This window comes from Spermophilus citellus (genome assembly GCF_964194105.1).
Source record: "Spermophilus citellus genome assembly, chromosome: 2".
Classification (NCBI taxonomy): domain Eukaryota; kingdom Metazoa; phylum Chordata; class Mammalia; order Rodentia; family Sciuridae; genus Spermophilus; species Spermophilus citellus.
This window is the reverse complement of record NC_138183.1, coordinates 151,508,341-151,531,929: the sequence shown is the minus strand read 5'-3', so window position 1 is coordinate 151,531,929 and position 23,589 is coordinate 151,508,341. Positions and strand designations below refer to the sequence as shown.

At 36.9% G+C, this 23,589-nt stretch overlaps 1 protein-coding gene across 4 annotated transcripts in view; it reads left to right on the top strand.

Moving 5' to 3' along the window:
- KMT2A (lysine methyltransferase 2A) overlaps window positions 1-23,589 on the top strand; it is an 85,702-nt gene that overhangs the window by 9,086 nt on the left and 53,027 nt on the right. For all 4 annotated transcript variants that reach the window (XM_081311894.1, XM_081311893.1, XM_081311892.1 and 1 more), the window contains one exon: window positions 20,730-20,799. In XM_081311894.1, the coding sequence (XP_081168020.1) occupies window positions 20,730-20,799 (70 nt within the window). The remainder of the gene's footprint in view (window positions 1-20,729; window positions 20,800-23,589) is intronic.

Genomic DNA, 23,589 nt, shown 5'->3' with positions numbered 1-23,589 from the left:
TTTGTAGTTTTTGTTAGACATTTATTTTATTTATTTTTATGTGGTGCTGAGGATCGAACCCGGTGCCTCACACATGCTAGCCAAGCGTTCTGCCGCTGAGCTACAGCCCCAGCCCATGTGTGGAGATGTTTTGTTATCAGCAGTGAGAATTGTGAACCCTTCTAATATTGGAACTATTTGAGAGATCTGTCCCTTGTCGGTGCTTTGCTGAAGCATTGTTTCATGCTCATTTTATAGTGTCAAAGTAATTATGGTTTTCTGTCTTGAATAAGGAGAATATAATACCCTTGTGGATTGGGGTTTTTTAATTTTTTTTTTTTTAGTTGTTGATGGACTTTTTTTAAAATTTATATGCCATGCTGAGATTCAAACTTGGTGCCTTACACATGCGCTCTGTCACTGAATTACAACCCCAACCCATGAGGAGTGTTTTTGAAGACGTTTTTTTCATTAGGCTCTCCTTTAACTATCTCAGTTCTAAAAATTAGGGAGAAGTTAGTCATCATCTTACTCCTAGAAGAACAAATATTTATACATGCCAGTATCAATTTTTGTCCATCTGTGAATATTGACAATTTTTAGATCAAACACAACATTGTCTCTGGATTATTGCCTTTAATTATAAGCCTTAAAATCTTGGGATAACATATCTCTTAAGATTAGTTAATGAGGAAATCCATTGGTAATCTCTGGTTAGGATTTTTTATTCATGCATATATAAACACCTTTACAAAGGAGAGGCAGAATCTTTTTTTTTTTTTAATATTTTTTTATTAGTTTTCGGCGGACACAACATCTTTGTTTGTATGTGGTGCTGAGGATCGAACCCGGGCCGCACGCATGCCAGGCGAGCGCGCTACTGCTTGAGCCACATCCCCAGCCCCGAGGCAGAATTTTATAATCTAATCTGGAATACTGTGAGATAGTATAGCACAGTACTTAAGAGCTATTAAAACTGTGGGCTCTGGAATCTCATTTTAGCCATTTATTAGCTGGAGGTATTGGAAAGTTTCTTGACTTCTCAGTTTTTTTTTTTTCATTCTTAAATTAGGGGTAATCTAGGTTCTAAGTTATTGTGAAGCTCAATTGAGACCAGCAGGCAAAGCACTTAGCACTTTGCCTGGCACATGGGAAGCCCTCATTATTATTAGAATAAAGAAACTGAAAGGACATAACTACTGTAATCTTTTTTTATTTCCTACCAAAATAATTGGTTTTTATTATTTTGAGGTATACCTTTATATGTGTGCCCATTGAGTACTGTAAGCTCCATTTGCCAACATGAATGCTACACACATCTTGACTTCAAGATGTTCTTAATTTTGCTTTGGGTGTCAAGCTTTTTTTTTTTTTTTTTTTTTTTGTATGGGAATTGCACCCAGGGGCTCTTAATCACTTAATCCCCAGCCTTTTTCTTTATTTTAAAATCTCACTAAATTGCTTAAGGCCTTGCTAATGCTGAAGCTGCTTTGAACTTGCAATCTTCCTGCCTCAGCCTCCCAAGTGTCTGTCCTAGCACGTGTTGAGTTCTTCTGTAAATTCAGTGGAACCAAACTGAAGGTCAGCCACTCATCTTGATAATATTGGTGTCCAACCAAAACATAATTAGGGACAAGGCAAAAAGAGAGGAGGAGGAGAATAAGTAAATAGGCAGGTAGGATACCAAGAAATAATGCCCCCATGAGTTGCATAATTGTCAGGGAGGAGATGGGGAGGTAGCTCTGAGACAGAACTCTTCTGGCTTCAATTCTCTGTACTGCAGAAAACCCCAAACCCTCAAATAGTCAAAGCAAGTTAAAGTTTAAGAATAGCTAGTAGAGGACTGTATGCTGTAGAAGGCAAAATATAGTTCTGCTGTACATATCACAAAAAAAGAAAATTGACAGGTTGTGGTGGTGAACAGCTATAATCCTAGTTACTCAGGAGGCTGAAGCAGGAAGATTGCAAGTTCCAGGTCAGCCTGGACAATTTGGTGAGACCCTTTTTCAAAATAAAATTAAAAGGGAGCAGAGGATGTAACTTAGTGGTAGACCACTTGCCTAGCATGCACCTGGCTGTGTATTCAATCCCTGATATTACAAAAAAAAAAAAAAGTTTGTGAATATACTCAGAACACCATCTTTTACAGATTAAGAAATTGAGGCACACACAGACAAGTAGTTTAAGTCATATGGTTAGTATGTGGCCAAACTGTGATTAAAATCTTAACCTACATCTACTTGACAGTTCATTCTTGCTCTTTATTCAAGTCCTTCTTGTTCCTGCCCCCATCTAGTGGATTTCTGAGTCACATCCATTAGAGTGTGGTAGCATTTCCTTAATCTGTCCCTACTTTTCAGTTTCTGCAGTCCCAATAGAAATTCATTACCTTTGCATGGATTGTTGGGATAATCTCCTACATCTGGTCTCTCTGCCTTCCCTTTTCACCCTTTACAGGGTTGCCAGTAGTTTTCTTAAATATAATCTGATTATGTCACTATTTTCCTAAAACTCTGACTTTTAACTAATATACAATTTAAAATTCTCAGCCCTTCATAGTCTAGCTGGCCTTCATTTCTACATCTTGAACCTTATCTCCTCAACATCCATACTCTCTTTTCAGCTGTACCTACGTTGGAATGCCAAGCTAATAGATGTTCTCCTGAGTCTTTGTAGTCCTGCCTTTCTACATTTTAAAGCCCTCCCTTTGCCTTAAAGTCTTTCCCTCTTGACCTGCCTGTAGCTTATTCATCTTCTGTGACTCAACTCAGATCCCCACATCCTAGCTCTCCCATGAAGCTTTCATAGATGCTAATGCTAGTGGAAACTCTACTTCTTATTTCCTCTTCTTATTGCACTTTATAACTGTCCTCAAAGAATATCCAGGTTTTCTTTTGTTCTGAACAGTTTTTGAATGTGTCTATCTTTCCCCCATTAGTTTGTGATTCCATTAAGGCAGAGACCATTTCTAGGTCATCATTTTTTTTTCACTTATGTTTTACATTGTTTACGGTGATGACTTTTTGTATAGAAGGTGATTAGTGACTTTGTTAAATTGAAAATTAAATGTACATACAAGTTTTAAGAACATTTTGTAGCCGGGTGTGGTGGTACATGCCTGTAATCCCACCCAGCAGCTTGGGAGGCTGAGGCAGGAGGATCGAGAGTTTAAAGCCAGCCTCAGCAAAAGTGAGGTGCTAAGTAACTCAGTAAGACCCTGTCTCTAAATAAGATGCAAAATAGGACTGGGGATGGGGCTCAGTGGTTGAGTTCAATCCCTGGAGCCACTGCCTCCCCAAAAAGAACATTTTTGCAAGGACATACTACATAAGCTAGAAGAACTTGCACATGATAGGATAATTTTGAGTAATTTTTAAAAAATACTAAACTCATTTAAGTATGGCAGAGGAAAGCCTAAGAGCCATTGTAGGACTTTGTAAAGGTTTACAAAGTCCTATAAGGTTGTGGAAGTGATGTTGAGGTATCCTGATGGGATGGCATTATCTTTTATGTAGATAATACTTAGCACTGATCATCCCCTTACTTGAGTGTTGTTTCCATTTCTAGGTTCCTCAACTTAAAAGGGATGAGGAGACCTTGGAGACGGTTCTGAGGAGACTCAAAAGATGATTATGTGATTGGAAGTCAGTCCTATGAGGAAAGGTTGAAAAAAAGAAAGGTTAAGAGGCAACTTATAACTTCAGAAAACATGAATGGATCCATTATTAGGAATGGTAACCAGCTGTTTTCTAGTTCCACTGATATTAGAATAAAAAAAATAGGCTTAAAATAAAGTAAGGAGTAGTAGGTAAACCTTGCTACTAATGATCATTTTCATTACAATGTTGGTAAAAAAGTTACCAAAATAATCTTCTCTGGAGATGAATTTTTATGACCTTCCCCTTCTGAGAATCAATAAATGTATTCTTACTTCGCTCCTTGAGGACATGGATCATGTTTTATACTTTTTAATTCCCCAAGGGCCCTAGGACCTCATTGGTTCCCTAAAAGTATTTGATTTGAACTGTCAATTTGTGGCAAAATAATTAATTTTTAGTAGTAAGTTTCCAGAGAAATGCCTATATGAAATAATGATTTTTGTAGTGGTTTTATAGGAGAATAAAACTTTTATTAAGTGGAGCTAAGAGAGAAATCTTAACATCAGGAAAACAGTGATGTGGACTTAAAGTAGAAAACAAGCATTTGTAGCTTTTATGCGCATTTTTAGTTTTACATTAAAGAGTAACACTGCAAAATATCCCTTCTTAGGATTATCACTGCCTGTGGATGCATTATCACAAGTGCTTGCAAGTCATTTCCAATCTTGCTTCATGTGAATTAGTTTTATAAAAAGCCTCTGACCCTTGGCTTTTGAGGCTGTGTGGAGGGCTTGCATCACTCAGAATGAAACCTTTTTAGATGTGTTGGGTTGCAGAAAGCATTTCCTGTACAGTCAGAATGAAAACTCTGAATTGGGATTATTCATATAGATCACCAAAACTCTGGGCAGAGTTGATATTAACACCAGCCAGTTTTCCTACCAGCATTTAGCTCCAAAACCTTGGTTGGGTTATTGAAGCTTTAGGACTTTTGAATTTAGTACTGGCACTGTGCATGAATTTTTTTCTTTTAGGTGAATGGATACTGGGTTTATTTAAGGTTAATTATATATTTCAAATATTTTCTAAATTCTTTTAATAAATGGGGTATACTTTTAACCAGTCTTTCTCAAAATGACTGGAGTTCATAGGTGAAGCTGGATTGTTTCAGGAAATCTGCAAGTGATGACAAAATGAAGGGCAGTTTGACTCCCTGATTGTAAAACTGGCCATCTTCTGAGAAACTCTGGGAATTGGAAATAGAACAGATTCATACTATTCCTGTAACTTTTAATTGCTAGTCATAGACGTATAAATTCAGAAAGCAAGAAAGTAAAAAAACAAAGAGTAGTTAGGATTTCTTTATTCTTCTTGAGAGTCTCTACTATTAGAATAATAAAAAATACCAGGGACTTTTTTTTTTTTTTATTAATGGGTTAATGCCACCTAATGTGGTCTTCTCAGAATGTGATGGCAAACTTCCAAATATGATGTGGTAATCTGAAGACACCAATTAGCTTTTCAGAAAATTAAGAACACAAAATTTCCCACCTTCTATATTTGAACATTAATTCCTAAAAAATATTAGATCAAAATCATTTTGACTGGGGCTGGGGATATAGCTCAGTTGGTAGAGTGCTTTCTTTGCATTCACAAGGCCCTGGGTTTAATCCCCAGCACCAAAAAGAAAAAAGAAGAGATGACCCTATTTACCTTGAGAGTGGGAAGAAAGTTGTGGCTTCTTCGGTGTTACCCCAGTTGCTGTTGGTCATCCAACAGCCCATCTTCCCAGAAGGAAAGATGCAGCTTGACTTTTGCATCAGGATGAGAACAACAAGCTGAAAGAGAAGAACTGAAACTTGTAGTTGAATGAGGATTTGGCTCAAACTGAAGTTAACTACTTAAAGTTGGCATATGAGAGACCAAGTCCTCTTGTAATAAAAAGAACCATCTCTGAAAACAAAGTTGGTGTTTGATTAATTTTTTCACCCTATACAAATAAATCTGGTCATTTTGTGGTACTTTTCCTGTTGGAGTATAAACCTTGTGATTATGATGATTAGTTTAATTTTTTACAGTTTGCCAGATGGGTTTATTTCTTTTGCTTCTGCCAATAGATAAGTCAGTTTAGACTTAGAAACTGAGGAAATATACCTTCTTGTTTTTTTTTTTTTTTAAATGACTCTGAAAAGTAATTAGGGACATTGCCAAGAATCTGAATAGCTTAATATCTGAAGACATTCATGTTTCTGTTTCTGTTTTGCTTTTAAAGACAAGCTATTTTATGACTACTTTTCCTTCTTTCCTTCTTTTGGCTTTATCACTGAGCTACATCCCCAGCTCTTTTTATTTTAAGAAAGGGTCTCACTAAGTTGTCCAGTTTAGGATCCTCCTGTTTCAGCCTCCCGAGTTGCTGGGATTACAAAAATGTAATCTGAAGCAGGATGGGTAAAGTTTACCTGTCTCATTTGATGGCTGTTTTGAGCATCTTTGCTCAGTGTGTGTTTTTTTGTTTCTTTGTTTTTGTTTTTGTACTGGGGATTGAACTCAGGGGCATTTAACCACTGAGCCAAATCCCCAGCCTCCCCCCCGCCTTTTGTTTTTAAATATTATTTTAGATGTTGATGGGCCTTTATTTTATTCATTTATTTATATGTGGTGCAGAGAATTGAACCCAGGGCCTCACACATGCTAGGCATGTGCTCCACCACTGAGCCACAATCCCAGCACCCACTGGCCCTTTTTAAATCTTTTATTTAGAGACAAGTTCTCGCTGAATTGCTTAGGGTCTAAGTTACTGAGACTGGCTTTGAACTTGCCATCCTCCTGTGTCAGCCTCCCAAGCTGCTGGACATCTTTGCTTCTTGATCTTGTTAATGTAGAGTAGGAGTAGGCATGAGGAGAACTGCTTCTTCCTCTGATTACAAAATAGGCAGCATTTGTGTTTCTTGAGTGATAGTTGCTAGGTAGAATTGAATTAAATATCTGAATATTGGACTTCATTCTTATATGGATGAAAATTTTACCTTCTGTTGTAATTTAAGAAAGTGTATTATTGTCTTTGTACTCTATAATCCTAGGTGATCTTTTTGTGTTACTATTCTCAACATCAGGCAGAGATTATATTTAAAGCAGTTTAAATCTCTTCCTCTCTGTTAATGCATTCAGAAAATCATTCTTCTCTTTGAGGTACCAGTGACCCCACAGAATCAGCCCTTGCCCCTGCCTATCTGTTCACAAGATACTAGGATATCTGTTCAAAAACTGTTACATTTCATTTCTTTTTTTAAATTTTTTATTTTATTTATTTTTTTAAAGAGAGAAAGAGAGAGAATTTTAATATTTATTTTTTAGTTTTCAGCAGACACAACATCTTTGTTTGTATATGGTGATGAGGATAGAACCTGGGCCGCACGCATGCCAGGCGAGCGTGCTACCGCTTGAGCCACATCCCCAGCCCTCATTTCTTTTTTTTTTTTTTAAATGTTTATTTTTTAGATTTAGTTGGACACAGTACCTTTATTTTATTTATTTATCTTTTTATGTGGTGCTGAGGATCGAACCCAGTGCCTTGCATGTGCTAGGTGAATGCTCTACCGCTGAGCCACCACACCAGCCCCATGTTACATTTCTTGACTACTTTCAGTAACCTTGTTAGCTTAAAAAATTTGTCTCTGGATGTCTACATATTTGACCATGCTTGAATATATTTTTCTCTTATTGATCCCACATCATTATTTTTATATTTTAGAAATGTTTTACAGGTATCACTACATTTACTTATATTAAAAATGATGAAAAAGTACCTGCAAAGAGGCTCATCTTCCTAAATGGCAGTCATAAATATTGTACTCTATAAAGTAAGAAAAGGACAGAGATTAGAGAATGGAATTAACTTTTGAAAGATCATCTTATGTTCTAGGCACATTATTAAGTGCTGGGACTTTAGTATTGAACAAGCTCTTCTCTCAGGAAGCTTACTATCTACCTTTTTTTTGGTACTCAGGGGCACTCAACCACTGAGCCACATCCCCAGCCTTATTTTGTATTTTATTTAGAGACAGGGTCTAACTGAGTTGCTTAGTACCTTGCTGTTGCTGCGGCTGGCTTTGAACTAGTGATCCTCCTGCCTCAGCCTCCTAAACTGCTAGGATTACAAGCATGTGCCATGATGCCTGGCTCTACTTTTCTTTTTAATAAGTTCAGCTTGAAGAATAGTGTGAATATGAGCATAAGTACTAAAATTGTAGTACTTTGCAAGATATTCTGGAAATTGATTATTTGAAAATTGAAACTTTTCAAAATTAATATTAACAGAATTGTCCTTAGGAGTAATTTAGCTACTAGTCTTCATTTACTGATGTACTACTGACTCTTGAGAGGCAGTTGTATTATATGAAATATAAGAATGAATGAAGATTTTTTAAAATATATATATTTTTTAAAGAGAGAATTTTTTTAATATTTATTTTTTAGTTTTTGGTGGACACAACATCTTTATTTTATTTTTATGTGGTACTGAGGATCGAACCCAGTGCTCTGTGCGTGCCAGGTGAGCGTGTTACCATTTGAGCCACATCCCCAGCCCAATATTTTTTAGTTGTAGTTGGACACCATACCTTTATTTTATTCATTTATTTTTATGTGGTACTGAGGATCAAACCCAGGGCCTTGCACTTGCTAGGCAAGTGCTCTACCACTCAGCCCCAGCCCCTGAATGAAGAAAAGTGCCCCCCTTCTGTTGAAGACCAGAGTCTACTTTCAAGCTCTGGATTCCATCACTTCTCATCCATTCGGGATTGTACCTATTCCTGCATCTGCAGTTTATCTCTCACAACTGGATCGGTGCCATCACAATATAAAGCTGTCTGAATATAATTATTTTTTTAAATTCTTGAAAAGGCCAGGTGCGGTGACACATGCCTATAATCCCATTGGCTTTGGAGATTGAGGCAGGAGGGTTGCAGGCTCAAAGCCAGCCTTGGCAACTTAGCAAGATCCTATCTCAAAAAAAATAGGGGCTGGGGTTGTGGCTTAGTGGTAGAATGCTCACCTAGCACGTTTGAGCCACTGGGTTCGATACTCGGCACCACATAAGAATATAAATAAATAAAGATACTGTGTCCAACTACAACTAAAAAAATATAAAAAGGACTGTTGATGTGGCTCAATGCTTAAATACCCCTGGATTCAGTGCCTGGTACAAAAAAACAAACAAAACAAAAACCACCCTCAAACCCCTTGACCCTATGTCCTCTTCTAGCTACTACCTGATTCTTTGCTCCTTTTGACAGAACTTTTTCAAAGTGCTATGTGTAATTGCTGTCTCTACTTTCTCACCTCTCATTCTCTCCTCAACCTTTCCTATTGGGCTTTTATTCGCAGGACTCCACTGAAATAACTCTTTATCATGATTCTCAAGGACCTCCATTTTACTAGGTTGAATAGATATTTCTTAGTCTTCATCCTGGCATCATTTGAACCAGCTGATAACTCTCTTCAAATATCCTGTTTTTTGGGCTGGGGTTGTGGCTCAGCAGTAGAGCACTTGTATCGCACACGCGGGACCCTGGGTTCAATCCTCAGCACCATGTAAAAAATAAATGAGTGAAATAAAGGTATTGTGTCCAACTATAAAATAAAAAATATTTAAAAAAATAAAAACATACCCTTTTTATTTGGATTCTATAACACTATACTTACTGTTTATCTACTTAACTCATCAGTTATTAATTTTCAGGATTCTGTGTAATTCCCCTCATCTGCCAAATGTTGAAAGTACTCAAGAGTCCATTTTTGCCTGCCTTCTCTGTCTACACATTCTTCCTGGTGATCTCATCCAGCCTTCATCTATATGACTACCAACAAAATCTTTTGTCTCTGATACTATTTGGTGGAATTCTAGACCTGTGCAACCATCTGCCTATTTGATATTTCCATTTGCATAACAATAGGCATAGCTAACATTAACTGAGTGTTTATTGTGGTCCAGATTGTACTCTGAGCATTTCACATGTATCTCACCTAATCTTCATGACTACCCTGTGAGGTGCCACTATTATTCTCAGTTTACACATAAGAAGACGAGTATGGCTGGAACCACTTGCATATCTGATAAATACCTTGCACTTACCATGTCCAAAATGTTTTGATTTTTTTCCCTCAAAAAACAGGGTATATAGCTCAGTGGTTGAGTACTTGCCTAGAATTCGTGAAGCACTGGGTTTCATCCTCAGCACAACCACCAAATATATATAATTTTTTCCCCTCCCTCTCTCAAGCCTTTACCAGTTTTAGTCTTTTGTTTTGGAATGACTCTAATATATCCAGTTGCTGAAGCCCAAAGTTTTACAAGAGTTATCCTTGATTTCTCTGTTTTATTCACATCCCAAACCTGAGCCATCAGCAAATTCTGTTTGAAATGCACCAGATATACCCCAGCTCTCAGCTTCCTCTCAGCAACTCAGCCACCAAAACTCTAGACTTATCCATTATAATCTTTTGGCTGGACTACTTTCTCTCCTCTCCTTGCTTTTGTTCTTTCCTTACCAGAGTTTGTTCTTCACACAGAAACTATGAATTCCAGTATTACATCATAATATTTATTCACATGAAACCTGGCAGTGTCTTCTGTACTGCTAGAAAAAAAATCCAGGTTCCTTACTATGGCCAGCAAATATGTATGTGAGCTGGCCTCTGATCAAGCTTGTTTTTCATCACCATCTTATTCATTCTGCTGCAGAGCCATGCTGACCTTTTCTATCTGTCATGTGTGCTGTGCTTATTGCAGTCTCTGGGCTTTAGTACTTGCTATTGGACTATACTATTCCATCAATGTCTTTACAAACTTTTCCCCCCTTCATTTAGGTATAACCAGATTTGGCAAGTGATTTTCTGCAAAGTGCCAGACAGATGGTCTCTGTTGTTCTAGTGCAGAATTAACCATGAACAATATACATAAATGAATGAGTGCATTCAAATTTTATGGACACTAAAATTTGAAGTTCATATAATTTTTGTGTGAATAAAATATTCCCTTTATTTCTTTCAAACATTTAAAAATAATAAAACCTATTTTAACCTTAATTCATGGACCAAAAAAAAAAAAAAAAAAAAAAAAAAACGGGCTAGACAAATCTAGCCAAAGTCTGTGGTGCTTAGTTTACCTAGTTTTGGTAAACTTACCCTAGAGTGAATAGTTCTGGACCATTCTTGTAAATACCATCCCACAGCTAACCCCTGTCTATCCTTATTGCCCTAGTGTCATTTATTAAGTGTTTATTTTCTCCAGGTTGTAGCATCAAGGAGGGATTTTGTCAGCATATCTTAAGAATCTAGAATGGTAACTGGCAACAATTCAGTAAATACTTGCTGAATGACTAAATGCCAGTCACATTTGAATTATGGTTGTAGACTGCTCTCTCCCTTTTAAAAATCTTTTTCCTATTCTAGGTCATTATATCCATTTCTGGAATAGGCTTCAATACAGTTAGACCTTTTCTACATTTAAGAACCAGTAGTGGGCTCAGTGTAGAGCATTTGCCTAGCATGTGTGAGGCATTGGGTTTGATTCTCAGCACTGCATATAAATAAATGAATAAAATAAAGGCTCATCAACATGTAAAAAGTATTAAAAAAAAAAAAAAAAAAAGAACCAGTGGTAGCCCCTGCTCTGACCAGACGGTCCTGGAATTAACAAGGTTTTAGTGCTTGATTTGTCTTTCGTTTTGTCCCTGCTGAGGCTTCCCCTGTCCAAGCCAGTAAGTTTTTACTAATCCTTGCATCTGATCATCTTAATAATAGTAGTAGTAGTAGTATTACTATTACTACTAATTTGGTACTGGGGATTGAACCAGGGGTGCTTTACTACTGAGCTCTATCCCCAGCCCTTTTTATTTTAAATATGTTTTTTTAGTTGTTGATAGACTTTTATTTATATGTGGTGCTGAGAATCAAACTTAGTGCCTCACACATGCCAGGCAAGTGCGCTATCAGCCCCAGCCCTCTCTTTTTTTACTTTTTAAAAATATTTTTTAGTTGTTAATGGACCTTTATTTTAGTTATTTATATGCAATGCTGAGAATCAAACTCAGTGCCTCACGCATGCTACACTCTACCACTGGGCTACAACCCCAAGCCATTCCTTTTTTTTGTTTTGTTTTTTGAGACTTTGTCTCACCAAATTGCCCAGGCTTGCGCAGTTTGCTATTCTTTTTTTTTTTTTTTTGGTACCAGGTATTAAACTCAGGGGCACTCAACCGCTGAGGCACATCCCCAGCCCTATTTTGTATTTTATTTAGAGACAGGGTCTTACTGAGTTGCTTAGCATCTTGCCATTGCTGAGGCTGGCTTTGAACTTGAGATCTTCCTGACTCAGCCTCCCAAGCCTCCCTGGGATTACAGGCGTGTACTACTGAGCCAGACAATTTGCTATTCTTCTGCCTCAGCATCCCTAGTTGCTAGGATAACAGGCATGCACCACCATGCCTAGCTTCTCCCCATTTCTTAATCTGTTATTGCCTATTACCACCATTATGATTTATTTTCTTTTGAACTATATTCTTAAAAAATTGCTGGTTATGAACCTCCTTGATATTCTAAAGAAATCTGTTGTCTCACCTGAAAGATATGCATACACATTTAAACTTGCCTGTAATTTCAGAGTTTATAATCTTACCCCTGCCTGTAAGCTTTTCTGCAACTAAATCCATGCTTAGTCCTCTTTCCTCTTTCTCAAGAGCACTGCCCTCCGTTGTGCTGCGTATTCATTCTTTCCTACTGCTGTCTTCATCGTCAACTCCAGTTTTCCATTTATTACCATTTGGTTTTCAGGATTTTCAGTTTCTTCTTTCTTGCTATGTCCCCTTTTAGCATAAAAACATAATCAACTCCAAAATAATCTTCCTGTGATGGTCTTTCCCTACCTTATGCCCTAGCTTTTCTTCCTCATATTACTGAGTTTTTCAAGAGTAATTTATATTCATTTGAATTTACCTCAACCCACTACAGTATGCCTCCACTTGCTTCTAACATTGTATTGAAATTGGCTTTGGTAATGTCACAAGTGACCTCCCAATTTTGATATGCTACTTTTTATTTCAGTTCTTACCTGGCTTGAACTTTCCCTTGATACATATTTATCCCTTGGTTCATGATCTTCTATGAACATTCCATGTAGACTGCTTCCTTGGCTCCCCCTTCTCTTGGGTATTGTTCAGCTGTAACTGCTCCTCGGTGCTCTTTCTTCATTCTCAGTATTATCTCCTTGGGTGATGGCATTCAAATGCACTGCATATAAATAAATGAATAAAATAAAGGCTCATCAACTTCATCGAGTTCGAAGTATTTTCTCCATATCATTGTTTCCTATAGACAACTTAGACATTTCTAACTCAAATATCTAAAGTTATCTCTTTTCTTCCTTCTATAAACCTCTTTCTGTATCTCCAGTCTTGATAAATAGCACCAGAAACCTGTTCAGCCTAAGCCAGACACATGCATTTCTTTATTGATTCTTTCCATTCCCTTAACTCTTTATATCAAAACTTTACCCGGTTTGCCTCTTAAAGATCCTCGGAATGTGTCCTTTCTCAATTCGTGTAGCCATTGTAGTAATTTTATAACTACCTTTGACTTTAAAGGCAGTTTTATTCCTACTTCTGGCTTTAAAGTCAATCTCTACTTTTCCACTGTGTCACAATGATCTTTTGAACATCCTAATCATGCTTCTCTTAGTTCATGGAGGGTTGATGACTCCATAGGTACTTCAGGGTATAGTCCACACTTGCTCAAAGATAAACTTCAACCTCATGAGGGCATATAGGCCCTTTTTATCGTCTGCTTCTTGCCCTCACTCCCCAGTATTTTCTGCCTCTTTTCTATGTGAGCTGAGCTAGAACCCTAGCCATACAGAACTGTTTATAATTTGGAAATGCTGTGTTCTTTTGTGCCCCTGTGCCCCTCTCAGTCTGCACCACGCTCACCCACCACCATTTTATCAGCCTTCAAAAGCTTGATAAAGTTTTCACCCTGTCTGCAATGGCTTTCCTGGCCCTTTCTCCTTACCTGGGTTAGTTGTCTTTCCCTTGTGCTCCCACGTGCATTTCTCCAGCAGGTGTCTTCTTCTACATAGTAGGCAACACACTGTTCCATCAATTAACTCATCTGCAGAAGGTTTGAAAGCAGAAGGGGTTTTCTTTTTTGTTGTTGTTGTTGTTTGTTTGGGAACTTGAACCCAGGGGCACTCTACCAATGAGCTACGTCCCCAGCCCTTTTTATTTTTTATTTTGAGACAGAGTTTTGCTAAGTTGCTGAGTCTGGCTTTGAATTTGTAATCCTCCTGCCTCTGCCTCCTGAGTCACTGGGATTATAGGCATGTGCCATTGTTCCAGGCCAGAAGCTTTTCTTATCTTTGTCCTTTACTCATTAATGAACTCATATATTTTCATATATGAGTGATTGAATGGATTGGCTTCATTTGTCTCCCAACCTAAGAGAATGCTTCTTATGCTTTTTTTTTCTTTCTTTCTTTCTTTCTTTTTTTTTTTTTTTTTTTTTTTGGTATGGGGGATTGAACTCAGGGACACTCAACCATTGAGCCACATCCCCAGTCTTATTTTTAATTAAGAGACAGGGTCTCACTGAGTTGCTTAGTGCCTTGCTATTGCTGAGGCTTGGTTTGTACTTGTGATTCTCCTGTCTCAGCCTTCTGAGCTGCTGGGATTACAGACATGTGCCACCACACCCAATCCAGAGTTAAGGTTTGATCTAGAAAGATTCAGTCAAGGTAATGAACATATTCATTACCTCACCAACTTACTTTTTTGTGATGAAAATGTAAAGTTCCACTTTTTCAGCAATTTATTCATTATTTAATATTAACTCTTATTATTAAATTATTAACTGAGATCTAACACTAAAATTAATTCCTTTAGTCTTAATTGAAACTTTGTGTCCTCTGAGCAATATCTCTCCTCCTTTCCTCACTCCTCTCCCCTAGCCTCTTGTAACTACTTTTCTACTCCTGTTTATATGAGATCAACTGTTTTAGATTCCACATATGAGATTACACCCTTTTTAAAGTATTCCAATGTATATATATGGACCATGTTTTCCTTATTCAGTCATCCATTAATAGGTACTTAGATTGCCCCCATATCTTGGCTATTGTGAATAGTGCTGGAATGAACTTGGTGGTATAGATCTCTCTTCAACATGCCAATTTTAGTATCTTTGGGTATTTACCCGGAAGAAGGATTGCTGGATTATATGGTAATTCTATTTTTGTCTTTTTTTTTTTTTGAGGAATCTCCATACTATTTTTAAAAATGATTATTAATTTGCATTCCTACCAATGGTGCACAAAGTTTCCCTGTTCTCTGCATCCTCACCAATACTTGCTATCATTTGTCTTTTTGATAATAGCCATTCTAAGGTGATATCATTATGGTTTTAATTTGGTCCCTGTGTCTTTTTTGTGTATGTTTTTTTGGTGCTGGGTATTGAACTCAGCTAATATAGTATAAGCACATGCTCTGTCACAGTGCTAAGCCCCTGGTCCCTACGCACTGTCTTTTTTTTTTAATATTTATGTTTTTTAGTTGTAAACGGACACAATAACTTTATTTATTTATTTTTATGTGGTGCTGAGGATGGAACCCAGTGCTTCACGCATGCTAGGCAAGTGCTTTACCACTGAGCTACAACCCAGCCTCCCTATACATTCTTAAAAGTGAGAATCATATTGTGTAATTCTTTGAAGTCTACTACAGTTCTATTACCATTGTAGGTATTTTAATATTTTTTAAATAGTATATTGCAGTTTCCTTTATTTTCATTGTACAAACATGTATTGGGTGCCAGATTTATGTCAGATACCAGGAGTACAAATATGAGTAGGGAAACTGTCCCTGTCCTCAAAGAGTGCACACTTTGAGAAGGAGACAAACATGTGAATGCATTTTTAAAATCCCTTCCACTCATTAAACTAGTAATTATGTGCATGTGTCTCTGAAATGCAACATCAAGAAGGGTATTTTGGAGCATGTAGCAGGAGACAAAAGGGAACTGTGCCAGCAGAAGTGATAGCTAACTGGAATCAATTCCCACAGAGGAGGTGTTACTCTTATTATAGCTGCCAAGACATGCAGTTTGCCTCCTGGATGTTTCTTCAACTTTAGCTGTTCTTAGTCATTCTCTTAGTTCTCCTGTGGCCTGCTCATCTGATTGAACCATATTTGATGATACCAATAATTAGAGCTCTTCAAGAAGAAGTCTTAAAAAATGTGTGATTTAGAAGCAATTTTGATACTGTCTCGGGTTATTGTTGTTATTTTCAATTGATTCATTGAAGTTAATTTTGTAATTGAAGGAATTTGAGTTTTTAGGCTCTTGAGACTAAAGATTTTGGAGACAGAAAAATGCTAAGATACAGTTGCTAAAGGGCATGTTTGAGTTACCTACCATTTAATGAAGTGTCATCACAAAGGAGCCTCTTGAGAGAAGATAAAGAAGAAAAATGTGAACAGGGTCATAGCAGGCCTTGTTGTGGAGGCCAAGGTTGGCCAAGATTGTTGAATAGAATTTTCAGAGTATCTTCAGAAACTCCACCTAGCCCAGGAAGTGAAGAACTTGAAGTGGATGGTTTATTCCTCTTTGACTCTGGTAAATTGGGAAGTACTTAAGGGGAGAACTGAAAACTGTATTTTAGCTGGGATAGAGAGGAAAGAGCATTGAGATCCATCTGTTGAATTTGTTTTTTTTTTTTGGGGGGGGGGTGGTACCAGGGATTGAACTAAGGGACACTCGACCCTTGAGTCCCATGCCCAGCCCTACTGTAATTTATTTAGAGACAGGGTCTCACTTAGTTGCTTAGCACCTCGCTGTTCCTGAGGCAGTCTTTGAACTCGCAGTCTTTCTGTCTCAGCCTCCTGAGCCACTGGGATTACACGTGTGCACCACCGTGCCTGGCCCATTGTTGAATTTTTATCAGATCACTAGTATCACTAGGAATTGTGCCAGGTCTAATCAATGCAGATGATTTAGGTCGCCAATTGCTAGCCCTGGAGTGGTGCTAGATACAATGGTGAGGAATAGCAATATACATTGTCATCCTTTCAAAGAATTTTGAAACTTGTTGAGTTTTTCTTCATGAACCAAACATGTAAGAGAAAAATTTTAATTATTCTTAGATGTAAGCAAATTTTTTATTCTGGAATATGAATTATATGGTATTTTGTTCTGTAGTGACTTTTTAAAAATATTTATTTTTTAGTTATAGGTAGATACAATATCTTCATTGTATTTTTATGTGGTGCTGAGAATTGAACCCAGTGCTTCACGCATGGTAGGCTAGTGCTCTACCTCTGAGCCATAACCCCTGTAGTGACTTTTTGAGCAGTATTGGGGATTGAGCCCAGGGACACTCTACCATGCAACTATGACCTCCAACCCTTTTTGTTTTTTATTTTGTGACAGGATCTCACCTGGGCTGGCCTCAAACTTGACATTTCCCTGCTTCAGCCTCTCACCTTGCCAAAATTACAGACATGTACCACTGTGCATGGCTCATTAGTGACAAAATAATGAATTTGTTTTTTTAAAAGAAAGACTGAAATAGTACATGCCTCTTTATTTTAGATAGTACTGGAGCAAGAATCATGTCTTTCTCAACTTTGCATCTGAAACAGATAGCCCTGGGACAAGGATGTAAATGTTCTTTGAAAGAACAAGTAAATGAAATATTATTTTGTTTGAAAAACTATCCAGTAGTACATAATTCCTTGGAACGCAGAATTTAATGTATTTTTCAAAAAAGCTTTCAATATATTTCATGTGCAAACATAATTATTTGTAACACTTATTTTGAGTTCAGTTGTGTACTTTTAATATATATGTGTATGTATGTATATGTGTGTGTGTTTATTTATTTATTTTAATTGTAGATGGACACCAAACCTTTATTTTATTTATTTATTTTTATGTGGTGCTGAGGATCGAACCGAGGTCTTCACATGTGCTAGGCCAGCACTCTTCCACTGAGCCACAACCCCAATCCAGTTAAAGTGCTTTTGTGGAAGAAATAGTTCTACTGCTTCATCACAAATATAACCAACAACTAAAGAATTAAAATTCTGCCAGTAAAACAAAAATCCCAAATGTTAAGATATTTATAAGTAAAATGATATTTATTAGTAAATGTATGCATGGAAGTTCTTAGATAACTGGTTATCCCAGAGTTATGGGTAGGAGTAATAAATTTTATGTGTATTAATTCACAATTAGATTTCACTTAGGAAGTTACATTAGATAGCTTAATTTGTCATAATCACTGGAAGCTAAATGTGAGCAATTCATTATGCTCAACTCAGCAAGGGTGTTTTTCTGTCTTTTCTATCTTTGGAAGTAAGAAAATGTTACAGTGTTGGCAGTCTGGTCTCCAAGAACATCATTGTGCAGAAGGAATAGGTTTCAGGGCTCTTGCCTATACTCTTTCTTGGAATGCTGTGCCCATCAGAGAAAGCCCTGTCAAGAGGAAAAATAGGTATGATGAATTACTGTCTGGGCCCAGGTCCTAGATTCCTTGGTCAAGTGTAGCATATGTCTTCTGTGCCCTCTCCTGACCTCAGGGCTATCCAGGCTTATGATGACATAGTGGCAAACATGGACTTAATTGTAGCGCGCGCTCTCTCTTGTGCTCTCTCTTGTGCTCTCTTTCTCTCTCTCTCTTTGTATAGTTATTACCTTAGTCCTTTGGCTAAGAGGCAAGTCTGAATCCTTTGGACTGTTACCTTGTTTACATTCTCCAGGGAGCCCACAGGTTTAAAGTGATGGAGCCAGTTAAGAAGCCTGTTGCTTATGATATAGTGCAGTGTGTGCAACAGGAAGGATTTATTTATCCAGATAAGATTTTTGGACTAATTAGGCTTTTCTGAGTTTTGTCTTCTTTTTTGGTAATATCATAGCCTACAAGTATAAACCCTGGAAAAATCATTGCAGAAATTTATTTGGGGTTGGTTCCCATGTTTCCTAGGTCTGAAGTTGTTTTAAATGAAGAGATAAGATTTTTCTTATTCACAAATGGTATTCACAATGAGTTCACTTTACATTTTTTTGAAGTAAAAATATTTAATAATTTTACTTTTAACTTCTTTTAATATTTTTAGTTGTAGATGGACACAATATCTTTATTTTATTTGTTTACTTATATGTGGTGCTGAGGTTCAAACCCAGGGCCTCATGTATGAGGCAAGTGCTGTGCCACTGAGCCAGAACCCCAGTGTCTACTTTTAACTTCTTGATAAAGGAAGAAATTATGCGGATAAGTCCTCTAGTATGTATTTCTTTCTCTTTTTTTAGCCTTTATTTTATTTATTTATCTTTATGTGGTGTTGAGGATCAAACCCAGGGCCTCACAAGTGCTAGGTAAATGCTCTACTGCTGAGCTATAACCCCAGCCCTAGTATGTATTTCTTAAATTTAGGTTTAGTATATTTTTATTATTATTTTTTAGTTGTAGATGGACACAATCCCTTTATTTTATTTATTTATTTTTTATATGGTCCTGAGGATCGAACCCAGTGCCTCAAGCATGTTAGATGAGCGCTGTACTGCTGAACCACATCCCCAGCCCTATGATGAGTTTTAAAATCTCTTTTAAGAGAATTTTAGCTGTTTCTTAAATACTCTAATATTAGTAATTTCAGAGCAAAAACTTTTTTAGAGTTTAATAAGAACTATGTCTCAGCCAGGCAATGAGGTCCAGCTACTCAGGAGACTGAGGAAAGCATTGCAAGTTCAAGGTCAGCCTAGGCAACTTAAGAAGACCTTGCCTCAAAATAAAAATGGGGTGGGGATGTAACTCAGTGGTAGAGCACCCCTGGGTTCAATCCCTAGTACCGTATAAACAAAGCAAAACAAAAACAAATTGCATGTCAGCTGGACAGTGGGCAGAATTATTTTGTTCCTCAAAAGTATTTAAATTTAAGAGTTGAACTTGCTAATTTATCTAAAAGGTTGCATTTACTTTTTAATATATTCCTGGTTGAAAAGTACTTAAACAGATTAACACCTGACTTCAGCTTTAAAGTAACCGGGAAAGAACTAACTCTTAAACAGAAAATCCACCAGTGTTGTCCACTTACATGGGAGCTTAGCTCCTAAGAGGAAAACTGGGGGGCTTTAATTGATGAAACTTAAGGATTTACCAAAATTAATTGGAAATTTAAATAAGTCTGTTTTTCATTCTTTATTTTGATCTTGTTTTATGTGGATTTTTGTCTTTGGAATCTGAAATTCTTTATCTGCTTTTCTCTCTGGAAAGAACTTACTTTGAATTGGTGACTTTCTATTAATCAATTTGTTTCAATAGAGAACTTGTTCCAAATAAGTTGAATGAATCCTTAGTGTTTTTTTAAAGGCATATTGCAAGCTGGAGGTAAGGAGAAGTTTTAAGTAGATCTGAAAATAAGATGTTTCCCTAAGTTTTAGCAAAAGGATTTCACCTATATGTGGTCAATTTATGATCTCTTTCACCAATGCTGCTGCCCACCATTAAGTCTCTTATCACAGGGCATTTAAAAATGATGCCATAAAATGCATGTTGAGAATCTCTGTATCTCAGATGTACAGAAATCACATCTAAATGTCAATTCCTGAGTTAAGGAACTGACAATTATGGCACTTTCAGTCTCTATTAATAGTTAGTAGGCAGGAAATTATTGTGTTATTTATGTTATTCCTTATCTGTAGACTTAAATATTTGTTGAAAAGCATTTGTTTGTTTCATTGGGGCTATATATTTTTACCATTGTGCTAATTTGCTTACCTGAATTGTATTAAAGTTGTCCTTTAATTGTTTTGGGCTAAATCTGTAGTTTGAAATTTTAGGATTATCCCCTGTGTACTATACATCAAAGATGAAATTTTAATGCTTTGTTCATTTACTACACAGCTCCTATTTGTCTGTAATGAAGCTGTATGGCTGGGCCCATCTATTTCAATAATAGTTATTTTATAGCTTCCTTTTGGATGTTGTTTAATATGAGAGGATAATTTTCCCAGATTCATTCAGAGGAGTCTGGGCATTTCTTTGGGATATGTTCATGTTCGTGTTTTTGCTTCTGATTTTAAAATAATTTTCCTTTGTTGTAGGATGAGCAGTTCTTAGGTTTTGGCTCAGATGAAGAAGTCAGAGTTCGAAGTCCCACAAGGTCTCCTTCAGGTATGGCCATTTAAGCTCACAGTGTCTTGAAATTTTGTTTGTTAGGGTATTGAGGTTTCTTTTTTGTCTTCTTTGTATATAGAGAATAATCTATAATCCGGGGCACAGGAAATGGCTTATGAGCTAGACTTTTGGGGGATGCTGCTCTGTCAGGTCACATTTGGTTCATTCTTCAGAATGTTTCTCTCTGGGAGATACTTGTGGAATGGGAATGGGTTTCCACAGAATGATTGGGAAACCTGATATGTTTGAAGATACCCTACTAAGTTCTTCCTTAGTTACACACTTTTGTATTATGTATTAGTATATACTGCCTTTGGAGATAATTTGGCTATTATTTTTCACAGGTGAAATTTGGTCTATTGTCAAAGAACTAAACACAAAATTAGACAATATGAAACAATTTTATCTGGTTCTTGAAAGGTATATTAAAAAAAGAAAACATTGTGGTTAGCTCTTGTGCTGCTAGGCCTAAAAGACCTAACAAGAACAATTGTAGAGAAGGAAAGGTTTATTTGGGCAGCTCACGGTTTAGAGATCTCAGTTTATGGATAGCTGGGTCCATTCCTTGGGGCTCAAGGTGAGGCAGAATATCATGGTGGAAGAGTGAGGCAGAGGGAAGAAGTTTACATAATGATCAAGAAGCAGAGACTCCACTCACCAGATACAAAATATGTACCCCAAAGGCATGCCCCCAATTACTCATCACATCCAGCCACACCCTACCCGCCTTCAATTACCACTCAATTAATTCCATCGGAATTAATTCACTGATTGGGTTAAGGTTCTCATAACTCAATCTCTTGTCCTCTGAACCTTCTTGCATTTGTCTCCCACATGAGCTTTTGGAGGACATCCACACCAAATCATAACAGAAAATAAAAGTTATATGAGGTGTTTCCATTTATTTAGCAAAATATGTCATTGTTCTCACTAACAAAATATCTAGAATAGCTTGACATTCTAGACTTACAAGCAGTTTCCTAAGAGAAGATCCTCAATGTAAATAACATTTTTTGACTTGTATAATTCAATTTTGTATAGAACAGGGCTTAAAGATTTTATTTTGCCTGAGGGTGTAGGAGGAATTGAACTAAAGGGCACTCAGCCACTGAGCCACATTCCCCAGCCCTATTTTGTATTCTGTTTAGAGACAGGGTCTCACTGAGTTACTTAGTGCCTTGCTATTGCTGAAGCTGGCTTTGAATGCATAGTCCTCCTGTGTCAGCCTCCTGAGCTGCTGGGATTATAGGCACGCACCACTGCACCCAGCTAGGGCTAAAGATTTTTTGATGGAACATACATTCTCCCATCCTGCTGACATTCCAATTTATTATATGATTGTCTTGGATTTTATGTGAATAGACAATGTATTTAAATATGGTAAATATGATATAGTTATCTGGTTTTGTTCTTTAACTTAGTTTGTGATGTTTGTTGGCATTTGGGTCGCACTTAAAGTCATGATATGTTACATAGCAATCTAATTCTAATACCCAAGTTCATAATTATTCTTTATCCAGATGGTGTTGATATTGCCATTCTAGTTGGGAGAAGTTTGCCAATACTACCTGAGTATCTGTGCTATTTAGACTGTGGCAGTGGTTTCTTGAAGATGTGTTGAATCCTTAAAACTTCATATTGGAAAGGAATTTTAGGGATCATCTGGTCCAACCCTTCATTTACAGAGGACAAAATGAGGCCAAGAAAATATATGATGAACATTTATTAATAACCAACGTGTGAGTTCTTTGGATATGTTGTGGATTAAGGAAGTTTGCAGAGCTGGAACCCTGTCTGTTCTGCTTTATTCTACTTATCTACCAACACTTTTTGAAAACGTAGGGTGGAAGAGGTTTTTTGGATTGATTAAGCCATCTGAATAACCATGTTCAAGTCTACCAAAATCAGGAATCTCTTCATGTACTTTACAGCATGAGTTTATACACACACACACACACACAGTGTGTGTGTGTGTGTGTGTGTGTGTGTATATATATATATATATTTGTGTATGTACACACACACACACTAGTTGTTGATGGAACTTTATTTATTTATTTATTTATTTATCTATTTATTTATTTATTTATATGTGGTCCTGAGAATCTAACCCAGTGCCTCACATGTGTGAGGCAAGCACTCTACTGCTGAGCTACAGTCCCAGCCCTGGGCATGAATTTTTAACTTACAACTCTTAGGATCATTTCTTCTAAAGTTTTTTTTTCTTGGCTGTCAGTTTACTTTGAATCATGTACTTTTTTTTTTTGGCCATATGGATATCCTTCATTATTTATAAAATGAAAAGTAGTTTCTCTGCTGTCTTCTTGTCTGTTACATTTGTTATATTAGTATATATTGAGAATGGATTTGCGAATCTTTATTAAGGGAAGTCTCGTAAGTTAATTGGTAAGAAATGAATTTATATTTTAAAAGCCCAACAATAAGACTTTTGTAGATTTCTATTTTGTTAGAAAGTGGCTCCATCGTAAAAATGTTCATACTGGCCTAAATCTCTTTCAATCCCTGTTCAGGGAAGTTTTAGTTTCAGAAGAATGTTCTCCTGTAAAACACTGAGAGTTGGAAATGTAGCTCAGTGGTAGAGGACTTAGCATGCACGAGGCACAGGGTTCCATCCCCAGTACCATAAAAATAAAACGAAACAAAACTTATAAAACACTGAAAAGTCAAGAGAGAAAATGTGATATAGGCAAATTTTAATACATTTTAAAATTCAGATTTATGTAAGTATTTGAGAGTCCTGTTTTCTTAAATCTGTTGATAAGTAGC